The 21,982-nt window shown below is 34.8% G+C and overlaps 1 protein-coding gene across 4 annotated transcripts in view; it reads left to right on the plus strand.

The window, feature by feature from the left end:
- VPS13C (vacuolar protein sorting 13 homolog C) overlaps window positions 1-21,982 on the plus strand; it is a 194,350-nt gene that overhangs the window by 45,629 nt on the left and 126,739 nt on the right. For all 4 annotated transcript variants that reach the window (XR_008299136.1, XR_008299137.1, XM_027067401.2 and 1 more), the window contains 7 exons: window positions 873-979; window positions 1,519-1,690; window positions 2,826-2,888; window positions 13,654-13,783; window positions 14,347-14,441; window positions 20,394-20,536; window positions 21,372-21,564. Coding sequence is in view for 2 of the 4 variants with exons in the window: in XM_027067401.2 (XP_026923202.2) it covers window positions 873-979; window positions 1,519-1,690; window positions 2,826-2,888; window positions 13,654-13,783; window positions 14,347-14,441; window positions 20,394-20,536; window positions 21,372-21,564 (903 nt within the window). In the remaining 2 variants the exon portion in view is untranslated. The remainder of the gene's footprint in view (window positions 1-872; window positions 980-1,518; window positions 1,691-2,825; window positions 2,889-13,653; window positions 13,784-14,346; window positions 14,442-20,393; window positions 20,537-21,371; window positions 21,565-21,982) is intronic.

Raw genomic sequence — 21,982 nt, forward strand, 5'->3', positions numbered from 1 at the left:
TCATGTTGTGTGTGTGTGTTTCCCTTCATTTGAATTGCTTACCTGGTACTTGCAGAGTTGTATTGGTGATAAGATGGACAATTAAATATGTTTATCTTGCCTTAGTTATATAATGATTTTCTGGAGCCATTTTCAAATCAGCTCATAGATAGTCAATGCTGAAATGATGGTCCAGAGGAAAATATGTAGTTTTAGGAACAATCATGTTCCAGGTCACTAGTTATAGATAGTGTGTTTGGTTGTTTCTAAGATGTGCCTTTATCTTACACTTTAGCATATTTGAAAATAGAATGTATTATTATTATTGTTGATGGTATGACAGTTTGAATTGGCAGCATTTTTTTTTCTTTTTGTAGTGGAACTTAAAAATTACGTTACAACTTACAATTGATGGTGTCTTAAATTTGATGAAATATATATATTTTATATATATATAATATATATATGTATATGTGTGTGTATGTATATATATGTATATACATATATATGTACATATATATACACACACATATATATATAGCATATATTTTAAAGTTTATCTTGAGAGAGAGCATGAGCAGGGGAGGGGCAGAGAGAGAGAGAGAGAGAGAGAGAGAGAGGATCCCAAGCAGGCTCCATGCTGTCAGCGTGTAGCTGGTTCAGTGACTGGAACCCATGAAATGTAATATCATGATCTGAGCCAAAATCAAGAGTCGGACCCTTAACCGACTGAGCCACCCAGGTGCCCCAATTTGATGAAATATATTAACAAGCAACCATGATTGTCATTATTTCAAGGAAGTTGGAGTCTTGTGAGACTGAAAATATAATAAAATATGGTGTTTATCCATGTGTGAAATGTAATAATTATAACTGTATTTTTGTTTTAATAGTACTTAAGTATGATTGACCTTTTGGAGTCATTGGATTATATGGCTAGAAATGCCCCTTACAGAAAATACAAGCCTTATTTACCACTTCATACCAATGGTCGACAATGGTAAGTTAGAATTTTTTTTTTTTTGAGAAATATATAATAGAGTTAGGAACTCTCAGATTTAAGAGACCTTTAAAGCCATGTGATTAAACCACTTTTTTTCTTTATTAGACATGAAAAGGATATCTTTTGTATTATGTCTTTGTTAATTTTTCGTAAACACATTCTCTTATACTCTTGCTTTTAGAGTATTACTGAATTTTCCACTTAGCATTAAGACTTTAATCATTTTTTGGTCTTACTGTCCATGGGCTCAATGTTATAACCATATTGAGATAGTATTCATTTTGCATAACATGTCATTTTCTGTCTTTATGACTTTGCTTTGACATACCCTCTTATTGGAGTTGTTTGCTCATTTTGTAATCTGTTTATGTCAGAGAATTGTACTGGACAATTGAAATGTTATTGCTGAGCTTTTATAGGGGAATGGTTAATAAGAACACAAAAATGTAACACTGTAGATCCAAAAGTCAAAGCCATTTTCCTGCTTTTTTTCTTAAACCTTTGTATTCAAATGTACATTAAAATTTGATTTGCAGGTGGAAATATGCAATTGATTCTGTTCTTGAAGTTCACATAAGAAGGTATACACAGATGTGGTCATGGAGTAACATAAAAAAACACAGGCAGTTGCTCAAGAGTTATAAAAGTGCCTACAAAAGTAAGCTAACCCAGACTAAAGTCCCAGAAGAAATACAGAAACAAATTCAGGTATATTTTGCATATATTAGTGAAAGCTATTACTTGTTAAATCATCCTTCAGTGTTAATTTTTCTAAACTATAAATATAAAATATAATTTTAGGAAGAATAGGACTGATCTTTTTTTGAAAAAATGCAGAGTATTTTTTTCAGTTTTTTCTTCTTTAAACAAATCTTTCTTTTCCATCCTAATGTCAGATAAATGTGGTTACTAGAAACTATTGGGAGAAATTGCTTGTTTTTTTATAATAATGTTTAGAAAATTAGTAGCAGAGCTGTTCAAATATATATTTATTATTAGCTAGATATATGTTATTAGTTTTGTTACTGGCTTTTTTTAGGAGCTCAAAATATTATTTATAAAAAAAATAGCTCTTATTCCTTAAAATAGGAATCCCTTTGGAAAAATAGAGAAACACGACTCTGAGTATATAAGTTGCTTAATATCATCTGGTCTTGATTATATGACTACTTCTGCAACAAATTCATAATGTAAAGAATTAATTGAATTCCCATTATTCTGAAATACATGAGAATCATTAATATTATATATTAGAAAAAGCATCAAGTTTCTCAGCATCTGAGGTCTGATGTTCTCATGTATAAAATGGAAACAGGATCTGTCTTACAGAGTTCTGAGAATTGCATGAAATAGCACATAGAATACCTAATACACAGGTCACCAATACATATTAGATTCTTACATACTTTTATTTAAATTCCCCAAGTCATTTTCTACTTTAGCTTCTTGTGGATTTACAGAATTTTGCATTCTTAAATTCTGTGTTTTATAGTACAATCGTTATAAAATACTATAGACTAGAGTGAGTCAGAAGTAAGAACCATAAGGATAATACCTAAAAAAAGCCTCTCTCCTAAATATTCTGTATCTATAATGATCTTATTAAAATTCTTACATTTATATTGTATTTTTTGAGGGTTTGCTTTCTTGGAAAACTTACTTCCCTTATTGCAAAATCTATAAGTAGAATAGTCAAGTGTACACGCAAATTTATACTTACACTTACATGAGATCACAATTACTGTTTATTCATGGACTGGATAAGCCTAGAAATCTTAGAATAAAAATTTTTTTAATCTAATGCCATTTTTCTTGTTTACAAGTGTCTCTTTGTATTTTATAGGATTTGGAGAAGACTCTAGATGTTTTTAACATAATTTTAGCAAGGCAACAAGCACAAGTTGAGGTAATCATTTTTATTTGCTCATTTTATGTTTTAAACATGTTAATATTACCCCTTTAAACTTAAGATCAGGAAGTCTTAAGCTTCAGGGGATTTATTCAAGTATAAAGGTTGAGTTTTCATGCCTTCATTTAGTCTCAGGAGAAAAAATTGGAACATTGGAAAGAACACATTAACATGAAAGGGCAAAAAGTTTTAATTTTTAAAAAAAATTTTTTAATGTTTTTATTTTATTTTTGAGAGAGAGAGCACAAGTGGGGGAGGTGCAGGGAGAGTGAGAGAGACACAGAATCCAACGCAGGCTCCAGGCTCTGAGCTGTCAGCACGGAGCCTGACATGGGGCTTGAACTCACAGTGAGATCATGGCCTGAGCCAAAGTTGGACACCTAACTGACTGAGCTGCCCAGGTGCCCCAAAATTTTAATTTTATGACAAAAAATTTGAAACTCCCCAAAAGAAAGTAAATAAAAGTTGCCTGTAATCCTAGCAACATAGAATGCTGCTGTTAACATTTTGACACACAGTCTTGCAGTTTTTCTCCCATGCCTAAGTGCTGACTTAAGTTTGCTCTTTATCCCCTGTCCCTTCACTTTGTCTTTGCCTTGTTTCCTTTTCCCTCCCTCCCTTACTTCTTCTTTCCCTTCCTCCTTCTCCCCTTCTCTTACTTCTTTTCTTTTTTACCATAATTGGAATCAGTCTGTTTATATTTCACAATTCATGCTGACTTATCCCACTTGGCATATCCTACCAATAATGGCATGTCTCCGTTGTTCCATGTCAATCCTCTTCTGTAACATGACATTTTTGATAATTAAAAAAAAATAAATTGCAAGTACAATACAACTCGGTGTAGGAAAGTTAGGAAATAAAGATACACAGGGAATAAAATAGAAACAGCTATTATCTCACACTGAATATACCTACAGTTGATAATGTTTTGTATATTTTTTAGTCTTTTTGATATTTATAGATCTCTGTACACATACTCATATTCAAAAAAATTTTTTTATGTTTATTTTTGAGAGAGAGAGAGAGAGAGACAGAGTGTGATTGGGGGAGGGGCAGAGAGAGACACACACGCAGAATCTGAAGCAGGCTCCAGGCTCTGAGCTGTCAGCACAGAGCCCAATGTAGGGCTTGAACCCACAAGCCCACAAGCCATGAGATCATGACCTGGGCCGAAGTTGGACGCTTAACTGACTGAGTCGCCCTGGTGCCCCACATTTTTAAATGGGATTAAAGCACACGCCTATTCATTCATTTACTAAGTACTCATTGAGTGCCTATTTTACTAGCATCATGGTTAAGAGTGTGGACTCTGGAGTCAGATGGTCTGGATTCTAATCCCAGCTTTGCCTACTTGTATGATCTTGGGCTAGCTCTTTAATCTCTCAGTGCCTCAGTTTCCTGATTTGTAAAATAGGATTAATTCATAGTATGCACATCACAGGGTTACTTTGAGGAGTACATGATAATCCATGTAAAGCACTTAGACTACTGAGTGCTTGGCACATAGTAATTAGTAAATAAGTGATTTTTTTTTCATCATCATCATCATCATCATCTGTATTAGCGTACAGAAATTAACAGAACAAAAATCCCTTACTTACATTCTAGTAGAAAGAAAGATAATAAAAACATAAATAAAAATAAAGTTGAAGGGCATACAGAAAAGGAATATATCACTGGGCCCAGGCAGTAATGATGATGCGGGTTGCAATTTTAAATAGGGTGGTCACGGAAAGCCTCACTAAGAAGGAAACATTTAAGCAAACACCTGAAGAATGTGAGGGAATCAACCAGAATCCTTTCTGAGGGAAAAGTGTACCAGGCAGAAAGAATATAGCAAGCTGAAAAGTTTTGAGGTGACTATCTGTTTCACTCACGGAACTAACTGAGTGGTGAGAGAGCGGAGAGTGGTCGTTAGCAAGGTCAGAGTGGAACATAGTGGAGGAGTAGGAGAGGTGCTTATGGGAGTTGGAGAGGGTGCCAGATCGTTAGGGTCTTATAAGCAATTGTGTGAATTTGGCCTTTACTCTGAATTGGGGAGACATTTTGAGAATGGAATGATACAGTCTAACTTATGTTTTAAAACTCACTCAGTCTGCTCTTTTGTGTAAAAAGGAGAACAAGGGTGAAAATAGGGAGATCAGTTAGGATGCTATTGAAATATTTGAGGTGAGAGATAATGGCTGAGAGTGGTTGCAATGGAGGTGATGAGAAAAGGTCAGATTCTGGATAGAATTTGAACATAGAGCTAATATTTCCCAACTGATTAGATACGGGTTATAACAGAGAAATTAGAGATGACTTTAGAGATTTTGGCCTGTCGCAGTTGGAAAGATGGAGTTTCCATGAAATGAGATCGGGAAGTCTGGATAGAATAAGCTTGGGTGAGGTGGGAGAGATCAAGAATTCAGTTTGGGACCTATTAAGTTTAGCTATCTTTTAAATAAAGTTGTGGATGTATGGAGTAGACAGTTGGATACATAAATTTATAGTTGAGAAGAGAAATCTGTGCTAGGTATATACATTTCGGAGTTGTCAGTACATAGATGGTATTTAAAGCCGTGACATCAGATGAGATCACCTCAGAAATTAGAGTAGCTAGGGGAGTACTCCAAAGATCCAAAGCATTCTATTTTATAGGTCAGAGAGATGAGAATCAACAAAGTTGATCATGGAGGAGTTGCCAGGGATGTAGTTGGGAAGCTCTGTGAATAATATCCTCAAAGTCAAGTGAAGAAAGAATTGCAAGCAAGAGGGAGTGATCATATGTGACAGATGCATCTGATTGGTCAACTGAGCTGAGGACTGAGAATTGACCATTAGATTTACCAAAATATGAGATGTTTCAGCCATTATTTCCTCAAATAATTTTTGATCACATTCCTTTCTTTTTTCTGTCTAGGACTCCCAGTTTTATACACACACACACACACACACACACACACACACACAGCCGACCCTTGAACAATACAGGAGTTAGGGACTCCCTACACTGTAAAAAATCCGCATTAACTTTAGACTCCCCCAAAAGGTAACCACTAATAGTCTGCTGTTGACCAGAAGCCTTACTGATAACTGATATCAACAGTTGGTTAACACATATTTTTTATGTTATATGTATTCTGTACTGTACTCTCAAAGTAAGCTAGGGAAAAGAAAATGTTCTTAAGAAAATCATAAGGAAAATATATTTATGGCACTGTACATATATAGAAAAAAATCTAATAGAAAAAAATCTATGTATAAGTGGAGCTGTGTAATTCAAACCTGTGTTGAAATAATTTTTGGTCTAGATTTCTTCTTTCCTTCTTGGATTCAAGTTTTATACACATACACACAAATGTGTACATATATACACATATACATATATATGAGACCTTTTGATACGCCACAAATCTCTGAGGCTTTGTTCATTTTTTTAATCAATCTTTGTACTCTCTGTTCTTTGAATTGGATTATTTCTGTTGATACGTCTTCAAGATTATATTTTTCTCTATCATCCCCATTTTACTGTTGAGCCCATCCTAGGAGTTTTTCCTTCAAATAATATGTTTTTCAGGTCTAAAACTCATATTGAGTTCCTTTTTATAGTTCCCATTTCTCTACTGAAAATTCTAATCTTTTTAGTCATTTCAAGTGTCTTTCCTTTCATATCATCTAGCAGAAACTATAGTGGTTCTCTGCTGGTTTCAGCATTGAGGTTATCTGACCATTGGATACATACCCAGCACCTGGGTGGCTCAGTCACTGAAGTGTCCAACTCTTGCTTTTGGCTCAGGTCATGATCTCATTGCCATGAGATCGAGCCCTGTGTCAGGCTCCATGCTGGGTATGTCATTGGTTTGGGTCCATTTTGTACATGCATAGTAGAGGAGTTAGTTGGAGACTTGTGCAGGTCTCTATATCTTTGCCCCTTTTGTTTAGGTCACTTTCATACACGAGGAGCTTGGGTTAGACTGAAATTTGTGCAGGTTCATACACAGAATTAAGAGATAATCCGTTCCCTGGCTCTTCTGCCCCTGGTATTTCCCTCATCTTCTCTGGTTTTCATGGACTTCATTTTCTCATTCCTTGGCCAGCCTATGGAGTTTCAGGGGTTTAGCTACCTGTGCCTCTTCAGTGCTCCATGGCTGAGGCCCTTTCTCAGGGTACAGCCGTGTGAAGTAGTTTTCTGTGGCTTAAAGCCGGTGACTTAAAGCAATGCACAATTATCTCAGAGTTTCTGTGAGTCAGAAGTTCAGGTATAGCTTGTTACCTGAGATCTCTGCCTATGGTCTCAAAATATTTCCATGAAGATGTTGGCTGAAACTGGTTTCATCTGGGGTGTCACTGATGACGGATCTGCTTTTGTTGGCAGATTTTAGTCCCTTGTGCCTGTGGGATGTAGGACTCCAATTTCTTGTTGGCTGTTGGGTAGAGGCTGCTCCTTAGCTCATCATTTCATTTCATTTCCTTGCCAGATGGGCCTCTTAACATGGCCCACAAGATGGCAGCTTGCTTTTCCTTTTTTTCTTTTTAATTTTTTAAATGTTTATTTATTATTTTTGAGAGAGAGACAGAGTATGAGCAGGGGAGGGGCAGAGAGAGAGGGAGACCCAGAATCCGAAGCAGGCTCCAGGCTCTGAGTTATCAGCACAGAGCCTGACGTGGGGCTCCAACCCACAAACCACAAAATCATGACCTGAGCTGAAGTTGGATGCCTGACCGACTGAGCCACCCAGGTGCCCCGTCAGCTTGCTTTTTCAAAAGGAGAGAGAGAGATTCCAGCAAGAAAGCTGGTACAGTTTCATACACATAGTCACATACATCTTGTCACCTTTGTCATATTCTGTTGGTTAGAAACAGGTCATAGGTCATGTCTGCACTAAAGGGAAGGGGACTGCCCAAAGGCAAGAACATCCTCGGGAGGGAAAAGTTAAGTGGGGAAAGAGGGTAGGCACAACATGTGAGGGAAAATGCAAAAACAACAGCAACAACAAAACATGGGTAGCTCATTCTGGTGGAGATGATTTCTCCAAATTTTGACTCCTATCTAGCATCTGCCTACTTTGCTTAGTTTTCAGAGTCTGTTGTAGATGATTTTTATATTTTGTCCAGAATTTTTACTCATTAATGTGAAGGATGGGCTATATAGGACTTATGCCACCATGGAATTGAAAGTTTATTGTTGGATTTAGCAATAAAGAAATCAATTAAAGAGCAGTTTTTATAGAAAAATGTGGGTAGAGACAATAGGAATGAGAGAGAGTGGATGTCTAGGAATTGGAGACATTGAGTGTTGACAGTGTGATGCCTTACTGTAAGGAGAGAACAGGTCAATGGAATGGTAACTGGTGGGGAATGTGGAGTTAAGAAAAGGTTTTGTAACTTGCTTTTCTTTCTTTTAAAAAATTTACTATAGCATTCCATTTTTATGCCTGTAGAATAATTTCTCCAACATAATTTTAAATAACTGAATAGTATTCCATTCTGTGCATATATCAGAATTTGCTTCACTATTTCCCACTGATTATATTTAATTATAAATGACACTACAATGAACAGCCTTGTCTACATGCTTTCTCAAAAATTTCTTACTTTCTTTTTTTTTTTTTAATGTTTGTTTATTTTTGAGAGACTGAGAGAGATCGAGTGTGAGCGGGCGAGGGTCAGAGAGAGAGGGAGGAAGGCACAGAATCCCAGGCAGGCTCCAGGCTCTGAGCTGTCAGCACAGAGACCGATGCGGGGCTTGAACCCATGAACCGTAAGATTGTGACCTGAGCCTAAGTCAGATGTTTATCCAACTGAGCCACCCAGGTGCCCCACATTTCTTATTTTCTTAAGGGCAGGTTCCCCAAGGTGCAGTTTTGGGGTCCAGGAGTAGTATTTTTTTTTTAAGTTTATTTCTTTTGAAAGAGCAAGTGAAAGCAGGGGAAGGGCAGAGAAAGACGAAGAGGGAGAATCCCAAGCCAGCTCCACGTTCAGCTGGAACTCACAGCCATATGACCTGAGCTAAAATCAAGAGTTGATGCTTAACTGTCTGAGCCATGCCGTCGCCTTGAGTATGTTAGAAGGTATTTGATAGTGCTTGGGCTTGTTCCTATGAATTAAAGGAATGATTTGCCAAAAGGAACAGATCATTTCAATCCTTTCTACATTAAGTTGCTTGACCTTTAAGTGGGTGTACTGAACATCAGTTACTAGTTCCTTAAAAATCAAAGGAAGGGTTTATTGTTCAGTGCCATGGATAAAGGGATGGATATAGATGAAGAAAAGGCAAGTAGCTTCGTCCAAGGCTAAAGTTTTTTCATTGTAAAGGAAAATCCACAGGGTCACAGAATTTAAAATAGAGGCAGAGAATTGGCTGAAGTTACTTACCATGGACCCTTAACTGCATAGGGCAGGAAGGGAAGACAGCAGAGGGGTATTAAAGTGAAAGGGTCCTGCACCCCTCCTTATGTTAGGTCATATATGTTTTACAATTCATTTTTGGTCTCATATAGATAAGAGATTTTTTACTTTGAAATAATTGTAGATTCACAAGAAGTAAAGCAAAGATATTTCACAGAGGTCCTGTGTACCCTTTCCTCAGTTTGCCTTAGTGGTTATGTCTGTTGTAATTATAATATAATATTAAGACCAGAGATTAGACACTGGTATATGCTATGTACGTATTTCTAGGTCAACTCTCATTTTTGAAAGTATTTTTTAAATGATAATCATCAACATATAGGAAAGTTTTTTTTCACTATTTTTTATTTTGCTATTTTCTTTATAATCATTATCACTGTTTGAAATTAGTATCTTTAAATTTTTTTTTAATGTTTATTATTTATTTTTGAGAGCGAGAGAGAGAGAGAGAGAGAGAGAGAGAGAGAGAGAAAGAATGCACAGGGGAGGGGCAGAGAGAGAGGGAGATACAGAATCTGAAGCAGGCTCCAGGCTCTGAACTGTCAGCACAGGCTACGACATGGGGCTTGAATCCCTGAACCGTGAGATCATGACCTGAGCCAAAGTTGGATGCTTAACCTTAAGACTGAGCCACCCAGGGGCACCTGAGTGGCTCAGTCAGTTAAGCGGCTGCCTTCAGCTCAGGTTGTGATCTCATGGTTCTTGGGTCCAAGCCCCACATTGGGCTTTCTGCTGTCCGGGCAGAGCCCACTTCAGATCCTCTGTCCCTCTTTCTGTCTGCCCTTCCCCTACTTGTTCTCTCTCTCTCTCTCTCTCTCTCTTTCTCTCTCTCAAAAATAAATAAATAAAAAGAAATTTATAAAAAAAAAAAAAAAAGACTGAGCCAAACAGGTTCCCCTGAAATTAGTATTTTTACTGCTTTCTAATTAATTAACTTCTGTCTTCTCTTTATTGTCTAAAATTTTCAGTTTATTTTGAAATTCCTCAAAATCTGTGACATGCTGATCACAGCTTTACAAAGATTTCAGTGCTAATAGTGGCTGTGTCTTTTTTTTTTTTTTCTTAGTTAGGGATTTAAATAGAGATTTGAGAGGGTGAAAGTTGAATGTTGGGGCTGGTCACTACATTATTTTAATGTCCCATATCAACATTTTATTTTTTAAATTCCTTATAATGATTAACTTATTTTTCAAAATAAAAATGTTTTCCCTTAAAGCTGAAACATATGTTTTCTCTTATCAAAAAGTAAAATTTTAATGAGTGATAAAAAATATGGTAACAAAAAAATTTAGTGCCTGCCCTTTTTTGAATTAGTTTAGTTATTAAAAAGATTAAAAAACATTTTTTTTAAAGTAATCTCTACACTCAACATGGGTCTTGAACTCATGACCCCCAGATCAGGAGTCGCACATTCTACTGACTAAGCCAGTCAGGTGCCCCAGTTTAGTTTAAAAAGACTGTAATAAAATATCAAATATTGTATAGCTATTCCTCTATTTAGATTTATAGAGAACTGTTTGTAAATCTAGATGATATACATTTAATTGGATGTCTTTTCTGAAAATAGCTCAGTTTCATCTACTTCCAGCTTGATGATCTCTGCTGTTGTTGAGGAAACTCTTGTCTGGTTATCTCAGTGGTTCTGAATCCTGCTGCACATTAGAATCCCTAGCGAATTAAAACAAATGATGCCTGGAGTCCACTTCCTCAGGATTTGATTTAATTGGTTTGTGGTGAGGCTCGGACATTGTTGTTTCTGTTTTTGTTTTTGTTAAAGTTTCCTGATGATTCTTTTTTTTTTATTTTAGTGTTTTTATTTATATTTGAGAGCACGAGACAGAGTGCAAGTAGGGGAGGGGCAGAGAGAGGGAGGCACAGAATCCCAAGCAGGCTCCAGGCTCTGACCTGTCGGCACAGAGCCTGACGCGGGGCATGAATCCATGAACAATGAGATCGTTACCTGAGCTATAAAGTGGACACTCAACCAACTGAGCCACCCAGGCGCCCCTATTTCCTGGTGATTCTTAAGTACAGCAAGGATTGGATACCACTGAGCTATGATAATATCCACAGTAGCTGATTTGCCATTTACTTTAATTTTGCAGATTCAAACAGGGCCTGAACATATGCATTTCTCTCTGGTTTGTGACAAAAATGTTACATTTCTCCCCTGCTTAGTCTTTACATTCTCAGGCACTATCCTAGTCTCCTCCTGAATTATCATTGGTGTCATAGTGCTCTTCTGTCACTGCTTTTTGTTGAAAGGAGGAGCCCTATTCATAGGTTGCACGATTTCTTTGTCTTAAAGATTCATACTTACTGTTGAACTATGTAGCCTGCATCTAAATGCTACATTTGAAATTTTTTGAAACCACTTTCAAATTTTATTATTTCTTGTTTTTTATTTCAAGTGCCTCTTCTCACTAACATTTCAACACTTAGGACTTATGTTGTTATGGACACGATGGAGTTAGTTCCACTCAAAAAATATCTCAAAGTTGAAGACAAACACAGCAGCACTTGAATTAATAATATTGTTTCAAAGTCTGAGGTGAACTCAGGATATTGGTGGCTAAGAATTGATTTGTTTTTGCTGAAGCTTTGTGTTGATGAAAAGTTTTAAAGTAGAAAGTTTAGTAATAGAAACGAAAATAATAGCTACCGTTTTGTTGATATAGTTTGCTGGGTATCTATTCTGAGGAAAGTACTATTACTGTCTTCAATTTATATTAGCAAATTAAGGTATAGAGAGGTTAAATAACTTGTCAAAGTTCTAATTGTCATGAAAAATAAAATAGCACATTAATCTTCTATGATAAGAGAAGTCAAATGTTATATCCTATGGAATATAAAATAATCAAATGTATATATTTTTACTTATTACATTTCCGAATGCTGAAAATGGATTGGTAAGCTTGACAAAAGATAGTTATGGCTCAGCTGTCAGTGATGAAACTTTGACAGTTTTGTGCACAGACGTAGACCTCTTCCCTTATTTATTTGATGTCTGGTTACTAAAGAGAACTTACTTAACTTAGTTTCATCTTCTCTTTACTAATTCTCCTTTTTTTTTTCATCTTCTCTTTTGGAGTATTTCACTTTTGTTACACAGGGAGACTAGAAACATGTCACTACCAATTTCAAATTTTATATATTTTAAGTGGTAAAATTATTACTATTTTTTAGAGATTTTATTTTAAGTTTATTTCAAGAGAGAGAGATAGAGAGAGAGGATGCATATGTGTGCATGCAAGCAGGGGAGGGGTCAGAGAGAGAGGGAGGGAGAGAATCCCAACCAGGCTCTGTGCTGTCAGCTTTGAGCCTGACATGGGGCTCTATCCCAGGAACCATGAGATTGTGACTTCAGCCTAAATCAAGAGTCAGACACTCAACTGACTGAGTCACCCAGGTGCCCCCTAAAGTGGGAAAATTATTAAAGTTTACTTATTCAGGGAATGAGAAGATAGAATCTAAATTACTTATCCCCTTAAATCTATTTATCCTTTTGTTGTGTACTTTTTGGTTATTCATCTATATTTTACTATTTGAAAGGGAGCAGCAGACAATCAAGCCAGGATTTACTGAGAAGAGAATAAAATGAGATTCAAAGGCTATCTGTTTTTATTTACATTTTTGTTTATATACATATATATATTTATTTTTATTCATTTATATTTATATATTTTTATATATTTTTCTAGATATTTATTTATAATTATATATATTTATTTATATTTATATATTTGTATGTATTTATATTATATATCTATATTTATATTGAAACCCTTACTATATTTCTTTTTTTAATCTTTATTTCTTATATGAAATTTATTGTCAAATTGGTTTCCATACAACACCCAGTGCTCATCCCAACAGGTGCCCTCCTCAGTGCCCATCGCCCACTTTCCCCTCCCCCCGACCCCCATCAACCCTCAGTTTGTCCTCAGTATTTAAGAATCTCTACGGTTTACCTCCTTCTCTCTCTGTAACTTTTTTTTCCTCCTTCCTCTCCCTGCTGGTCTTCTGTTGAGTTTCTCAAGATCTACATATGAGTGAAAGCATATGGTATCTGTCTTTCTCTGCCTGACTTATTTGTATTTATATTGAGACATTTACTATATTTCTGACAATATGCAACCCCATCAAAATTTTATCAGTAGGAAAGTAAATTAGCAGTGGGACTATTAAACAAATCATGTTGAATACCATTTCAGAAGGCTTTCTTGACTGTTTTGAACCTAATGTCATGTTAAAAAAATTAACCATTATTCTTACCTGGCTATACCTGAATATGAAGAGGGCATTTATTCTTTAATTAAATTAAACATTTTTACTTTTAAATTTAAATTTAAAATTTTTACTTTTTTAGGTGATTCGATCTGGGCAAAAATTAAGGAAAAAGTCTACTGACACAGGCGAGAAACGTGGAGGCTGGTTTAGTGGGTTTTGGGGTAAGAAGGAGTCTAAGAAAAAAGATGAAGAATCTTTGATTCCTGAAAGTAAGTTTCAAGTCAGATATTTTATTGTACACAGATAAGAAAAAAATATAAGTTCTGTTTTAGCCAGTTAGTTGAATTTTACTATGTTTATTATTAGTAAACATGTGAGCAGATGCTTCAGGCTAGAATAGTTCTGGATTTATCTAGCTAAATTAAAACTTTGCTATTTTTGAGAAAAATTATTTGTGTGAAATTTTATAAGTTTAAATTCAGAAGCGTCAACATCTGGCATTTCTTATTGTTACTTTTTCCATGGGTATTAAAAGTTTCACTTAATTTTTAACATACTTAGGGAATTCTAAAATCCTTATGACAGACTGGTATTCCCTTAGTGGTGTCTTTTTTTTTTTTTTTTTTTTTGCCTTTTGTTGGCCTAAGCAAGCAAATACATGATGTTTGTTTTAACTAGGCAAAGTAGTATATTAGAGGATATTGCCTGGCTGCTTTTGCTTTTAGCATTTATATCTATTTATTTTAGGGCACCTGTTAGTTTGGTTTGATTTTTTTATTATACCTGTAAAACTGAAGCAATTGATTTCTTAAATTCTGTCATTTCTTTGTAGGTATTGATGACATTATGACTCCAGAGGAGAAAGATAAGCTTTTTACTGCTATTGGTTATAGTGAGAGCACCCATAACTTAACTTTACCCAAGCAGGTAATTATTTTTAGGTGGTTTAAGAGGTATTTTGTTTCATTTTACTGTATTATCTTGAATTGTGTTAAATGAGTTACTGATTTTTATGAAGATGTTATCATTTGTTTCTGTTTTACTATTTTATTTGTTAAATGTTTCCAGTCAGACCCTACCAGTTAAAACTGTCTTCACTTTTAGATTTGGTCACTTTAGTGAATGTATGAATAACCTGATTTAAAGAAGTACTTATTATCGAGTTCGATTCAATCTTTAAAAATTTTATCTTTAAAATAATTATTGTATTATGATATGTGTGTAAAGGCTGAACAAAACCAAAATGTATTGCATTTATCACACGGGGAACAGTGGTGTCGTCACTGTCAGGGTTAAGATACAGACCTTGCTATAGATTTGGCACTGTTGTGAGATTCATTCCTTTCTTTCACTAGATGGATTTTGCTCGTTTTCATTGCTGTATAGGATTCGATTATTTCAAAATACAACAACCATTCTTTCTTTTGTTGATGGACATTTGGCTTATTTCTATTTTTTGCTTGTTATGCTGCTATTAACTTCTTGTAAATGCCCTTTAATGTGCATATGTGAGAATTTCCGCTCTGTATATTCTTAGGAGTGGAATTTCTGTGTCATAGGATGTAAGTATATTTTTACTTTAATGGATTTTGCTAATCAATAGTTTTCCAAAGTGAAAACATTTCCATCAGCAGTAGATGAGGATTCTTGTTTCTCCACATACTTGTCTATTCTTGGCATTGACAGTTTCTTCAAGCTAGCCATTCTAAATGGTATGTAGTAGTATTTCATTGTGGTTTTAATTTGCATTTCCTGAATGGCTAAAGAAGTTTTTTACTTTTTTTGTGAAGTCGCTTTTGAGTCTCTTATTTATTATTGTGTTGTCTTTTTCTCACTGGTCTGTAGGCATTCTTTATATGTTCTGGGTATGAGGCCTTTGCTAGTTAGGCGTGTTGTTAATATCTTTCCCCACAGTGTGGCTTGCCTTTTCGTTTTTGGTGTGTTGCAAATATCTTCTCCGACAATGTAAGGTAATGTGTATTTTCACTTTTAAATGGTGTCTTTTGATGAATAGATGTTCTTTATTTAATGTTACCTGATTTGTTAACCTTTTCGTTTATGGGTCGTGCCTTTTTTGTGTCTTGTTTAAAAAGTCTTAACTCACTATAAGGTCATAACAGTATTTTCTTTCCAGAAGCTTTATAATATTTTACTTTATGTATTTAGATCTAAGGTCCATTTAGAATTGAATTCTTGTATGTGGTGGGAGGTCCTAAAAAAGTTAAGATAAATTTTTTCTCTAGATGCCTGTATACTTGGCTTCTCATTGACTAGTGAAAGGACCATGCTTTCCCCACTGCTTTCCAGTTACCCTTTATCATCAGTCAAGTGTCTGTGCTTATGGAATCTTGGTTATATTGGTTATTTGTCTTTAAAGACATGCTGTCTTAGTTACTCTAACTTTGTAATCAGTCCTAAGATCTAGCTGTGTAAATCCTTCAACACTGTTCTTTAAGACTGTCTTATCTATTCTTGGCCCTTTACATTTTTATACAAATTGTAGAACCAGCTATTCAGTTTCTACAAAAAAACTGTGTGACTTTGGGATTTATTGAGTATATAAATTAATTTGGGAGATAATTGACATCTTTATAATCTTGAATTTTCTAATCTATAAATAGAGCATATGCTTCTGTGTATTGACATCTTTAATTCCTCTCAGTAATGTTTTGAACTTTGTTTAGAGTTCAACATCTCTTGTTGGATTTGTTATAAATGGTGGCTTTAAAATTTTGTTGAGGTAGAATTTATATATGATAATAGGAACAGATCTTAAGATTCATACTGATAAATTTGAGTAGTTGAATACACCTATATAATGACCTGCCCAAAACAGAACATTTTCATCCCCCCCAAACAATTCCTTCATAATCTTTTCTAGTCATTTTTCCTCTTCTGCCTTACAAAAGCAGCCATGTTATGACTGTGTCAATATAGATTTCTTTTTATTGTTATCATGTTTTTTATCTCATGGTATATCTGTTATTTCGAGTTTTGGTTATTGATCAAGCTTCTTGGAACATTCTTATACGAGTCTTTTGTGGACATATATTTTTATTTCTCTTGGGTAAATACCTGGGAGTATAATTGCTGGGTTATAGGGCAGATGTATATTTACCTTTTTAAAAACTGACAAACAGTTCTCGAAAATGATTGTGATATTTTCTATTCCCATACACTGATTCCAGTTATTCCACATCCCTGCCAGATGTCATATTGTCAGGGTTTTTAATTTTAGCAAGTCTAGTGGGTATGGTACACTATTCCACTATGTTTTAGAATGTATTTTCCTGATGACTAATGATAGTCTCGACTAATGAGTTTTCATATCTTCTTGGCCATCTGTATATATTCATTTATGCAGTATCTTATGTTAAAGTGTTTTTTCCCCATTGTAAACTTATGTTATTTGTCCTTTTACTTTTGTTTGTAGAAGTCTTTCTATATTCTTCATACAAGACAAAAATGTTTATGTGGTATTTTTCCTTCATCTGTGGCTTGCCTATTTATTTTATTAAAGGTGCTTATTTATGAAAAATAATTTAATTTAATCCATTTGTCATTTTTGTATTTATTTAAAAACTTTTTCCAGCTTTATTGAGATGGAATTGACATATAACTTAGGGTAAGTCAAAGGTGTACAGTGTAGTGATTCCATATACGTGTATATTGCAAAATGATTACCACAGTAAGGTTAGTTAATGCATCTGTCACCTCACATAGTTACAATTATTTTTTGGGTAGAGGATGGAAATATTCTTTCTCTTTCTCAGTTTATGGTGAGAACTTTAGAAATCTACTCTCTTTGTATTAGTATTGTTACCTGTATTCACCAAGCTGTACTTTATGTCCACAGAACCTTTCATTATATGTAAAACATTGGTTTGTGAGCATAATTTGTTCTGGAAACATGCTTGTAATCCAAAGCACTTGCATATCAAAGTGAATTTCCCCATAAGAAATAATGGACACTCAGTTGATTGGTTCCATAACCCCCAAATATTCATATAAAAATGATTATAGTACTGTAATATAATAGAAATAATAAAGAAAATACAAAATATAAAGAAAAATAAACAAATTAACTTGTACTTACCTTTGAAAACCTTTGTGGCTGGTGTGAGGGAGACTAGAAAGAGGAGGGTTATTGTGTGGGATGACTTTCACTCTCACTAAGGAATCACTGCTCTCTGTTGGCTTGATGGAATCTTTTTCTTTTCGGGCAGCTTTAACAAGGAATCTATTTGGGGCACCTGGGTGGCTCAGTCGGTTAAATGTGCGACTTGGGCTCAGGTCATGACCTCATGGTTTGGGACTTGGAGCCCCGCATTGGGCTCTGTGCTGATAGCTCAGGGTCTGGAGCCTACTTCAGATTCTGTGTCTCCCTCTTTCTCTGCCCCTCCCCTGTTCATGCTCTGTCTCTCTCTGTCATGCAAAGATAAGTAAAATGTTAAGTAAATAAATAAACAAATAAATAAACAAACAAACAAGGAATGTATCCAATGACAGTTGCTTTTGCCTCCTTTTGAGGATTTCATGGAAATTGCATTGACAATCACCCATAATCCCGAAGCGAGAGAGAGAAGAACCATGGGCTCAGTTGTGATCATATGACATTTGGTGTCACATACTACTTGTATTACAAGACATCATTCGTTTATCAAGTTAAAATTTATTAGAAATAGTTGCTCATCTTGGGGAACCTGGATGCCTCAGTCAGTTAAGCGTCCAACTCTTGGTTTCAGCTCAGGTCATGATCTCATGGTTTTGTGGGTTTGAGCCCTGTGTTGGTCTCTGTGCTGGTGGTGCAGAGCCTGCTTGGGATTCTCTCTCTTCTCCCTCTCTCTCTGCCCCTCCCCCACTCATGCTGTCTGCATCTCTCTCAAATGAATAAATAAACTTAAAAAAATTATAAAAAAAGATGTTTGCTCATCTTACAGAATATTCATAGAACAGGTTAGTCTCAATTCAAGGTTTTACTGTATAACTGGAAGTTTGTACCTTTTGACCACCTTTACCTGATTATTGATTCAAACTCCTTACTCATAATTGGTCTGTTCAGATTTTCTCTTTCTTCATGATTCAGTCTTGGTAGAGTGTACATTTCTAGAATTTGTCCATTTTTCTTAGGTTGTCTAATTTGTTGGTGTATAGTTGTTTGTAGTAATCTCTTATGATCTTTTGTATTTCTCTGGTATTGGTTTTAGTATATCTCCTCTTTTATTTGTAATTTTATGTGTTGTCTCTCTATTTTTCTTGCTTAGCCTCGCTAAAGTTTTGTCAATTTTGTTCTTTTCAAAGAACCAACTCTTGGTTTTGTTAATCTTTTCTGTTGTTTTTTTTTTCTCTATTTCATTTATTTCTCTTCTTATCTCTATTATTTCTTTTTTCCTTCATTATAACATTGGGCTCAGTTTGTTCTTTTTCTGGTTCCTTGAGTTGTAAAGTTAGGTTGTATTTGAGATCTTCCATTTTCTTGAAATAGGAATTTATCACTATAAACGTCCCTCTTAGAACTGCTTTTGCTGCATACCATAAATTTTGTGTTTTGTTTCCATTTTTGTCTCGTGCCATTTTTTTTTCCTTTTGATCTCTTCTTTGATCCATTGGTTGTTCTATGTATTTGTGAATATTGTAGCTTTCCTCTTATTAAGATTTAATTCTATTGTGGTTGGGAAAGATACTTGCTATAATGGTATCTTCTTGAATTTTTTGAGACTTGTTTCATTGCCTAATAGGTGTTCTACGCTAGAAAATGTTCCATGTGGGCTTGAAAAGAATGTTTATTCTTCTGCTGTTGGGTGGAATGTTTTATGTATATCTTTTAGGTCCCTTTGGCTTATAGTGTTGTTTAAACCCATTGTTTCTTTATTGACACTCAGCATGATGTATATGTTGTTGAGAGTGGGCTATTGAAGTCCTCAAATAATATTATATTGCTGTTTATTTCTCTTTTTAGTTCTGTTAGTATTTGCTTTGTATACTTAGATGCTCCAATGTTGGGTGCCTAAGTATTTACAATTGTTACATTTTCTTGATTGATAGATCCTTTTATCATTATATAATGACCTTCTTTGTCTCTTTTGACAGCATTTAACTTAAAGTTTATTTTCTTCTGATATAAGTGTCACTACTCTTTTTTTTTTTTTTTTTTGGCGGGGGGGGGGGAGGGTTACTATTTGCTTAAAATACCTTTTTCCATTCCCTCACTTTTAGTCTATGTGTGTCCTTAAAGCTAAAATGAGTGTGTTTCTTGTAGGCAGCATATTATTGGATCTTACTATTTTTTAATCCATTTTGCCATTCTGTGTCTTTTTATTGGAGAATTTTTTACTTTTTATTTAGGTAAGGACTTACTATTGCCATTTTGCTAATTGTTTTCTGACTGTTTTGTGAATCTTCTGTTCCTTGCTTCCTCTCAATGTCTTCCTATGTGGTTTTATGAGAATCATCTCCCTGGTTCTCTGTCCTACATCCATTCTTGACCTATGAATTTTTTGGTCATGATTTTTCTTTTCTCAATGTATTTTTAACCCTCCAAAGACATCAAGAAGATGTGCTTTATATTTTATTGTTTTTGAGCCAGAGAATTGGTCTGAATTAGCTTGCTTTAGTGAGAGCTGGTGAATTAAATCTTGATGTGACAAAATATTTTATCAAGTTTCATTTTTATTCTAAAACTAAGAGAAATACATTTTGGATCTCTTGTAATTGTCCTATTTCAACAATTTTATAATTCTTTATTGAACTTTTTAATGTTCTTTTTGAACATACTATATTTAGATCACTTTATATTTCAACAAATTTAAATGAGAAATTATTAAAGAAAATAATAATTACTTAAACTATTAACAGTCTTCATTCATTCTTTTTGTTTAGTATGTTGCCCATATAATGACATTGAAGTTAGTAAGTACCTCTATTACAATAAGAGAAAACAAAAATATTCCAGAAATACTAAAAATTCAGATAATTGGCCTGGGCACCCAAGTATCTCAGCGACCAGGAGCACAAGCACTTAAGTAAGTTTAAAAAAAACTTTTTATTTCAGTTTTTATTTCTAGATATGACTTGACTGAAAAATATTGTTATTTAACATTGAACAACTGATTAATAGTAGTTCTCCAGTTTCTTTTCCTTTTGTATGTCAGATGGTGTTTTTATATTTGAATTTGTTTTGTTATGAAGCCATATGAGGAGTTCACCATTTATTTACCCCCTCTTGTTCCTTCACAAATATTTTTTAGATAGTGAATGTTTAGTTTATCAAGTTGATACTGTGAAGGCTAGCATAGGAACAATAAATTCTGTTTTCAAGAAGCTTATGCTGTAGCTGTTAAGAGAGGATAACTAAAAAGTTAATAATTTAGAACTATATAACAGAGAGCTCATAGGTGAGAAGGTGTTGCAAATCCTCATAGTTAATGGCTATGTCGGCTCAATTGCGGAAGAGAATAACTTGGGCTAGGAGAAGTGGGGCTTCAGCAATCTGAGTAGAAAGGGCTAGGAGAAGCTTTTGATAGTATTCTGGGTGGCATGAAATAGGGAGAAGAGTTGCCTGAGTGAAGTGTAGCTTATATTCATGTAGCAGTGATCAGAACTCCCTCAGTGTTTGGGAGTTGGCCCAGGTGGGCTTCTCATGTGGATGAGAAGGGGTTAAGAGCAAACAATCAAAATAAAACCCTAGATTGTATGGATAATTAAATGCCAGGCCAAGGAGTTTGTGCTTTATCTCTTAGTAATGGGTATGGTACTGGCTCTGAAAGAACTTTTTTAAAAGGGAAATTTCTATTTTAAGCCATTACATTTTACAGCATCTTACATATATACCTTTTATTTTTCTTCACTGGATTATAGGGTGGAAGCAAAATTAGAACACTGGTATATAACAGGTCTGAGACAGCAGGGTATTGTACCATCACTTGTGGCTTCCATTGGTGATACTACATCATCCTTGCTTAAAATTGAGTTTGAAACCAATCCAGAGAATAGTACCGCTGACCAGACTCTGATTGTTCAGTCTCAACCTGTGGAGGTCATCTATGATGCTGTAAGTGCAAGGAGACAGTCTTTATCAAACCTGTCTTATACTTCTGACATAGGGTTTTCTTATTTTTCCTCTTTCATATTTAACACTTATTAGCTAAGTTTACTACTTTTTCTTGTTTTAAAAGCAGTACATGGTTAGCAGTGAATTTTACCTTTTCATATGCTACCTTTTTTTCCTACTATGTTAATCTATGCTTATGTTAAAGTAAAAATAACCTAAAATACTATTCAAAAGGTCTGTGTTTATTGTACCAACTTCTCTCAGATAGTTATACGTGGACTTCCTGTTCCAGTTCGGTTTTGCTTTTCCCTTTCCCCAAATATCTGGACCAATTCAAATTGCTTTAGGAGTAATTAAAAGAATTTTAAATACTGTTCACATGAGAAAAAAGCATTGGCACTTAGATGTTATTGAAAAT

The sequence above is a fragment of the Acinonyx jubatus genome, chromosome B3 (genome assembly GCF_027475565.1).
Source record: "Acinonyx jubatus isolate Ajub_Pintada_27869175 chromosome B3, VMU_Ajub_asm_v1.0, whole genome shotgun sequence".
NCBI classification, from domain to species: Eukaryota; Metazoa; Chordata; class Mammalia; order Carnivora; family Felidae; genus Acinonyx; species Acinonyx jubatus.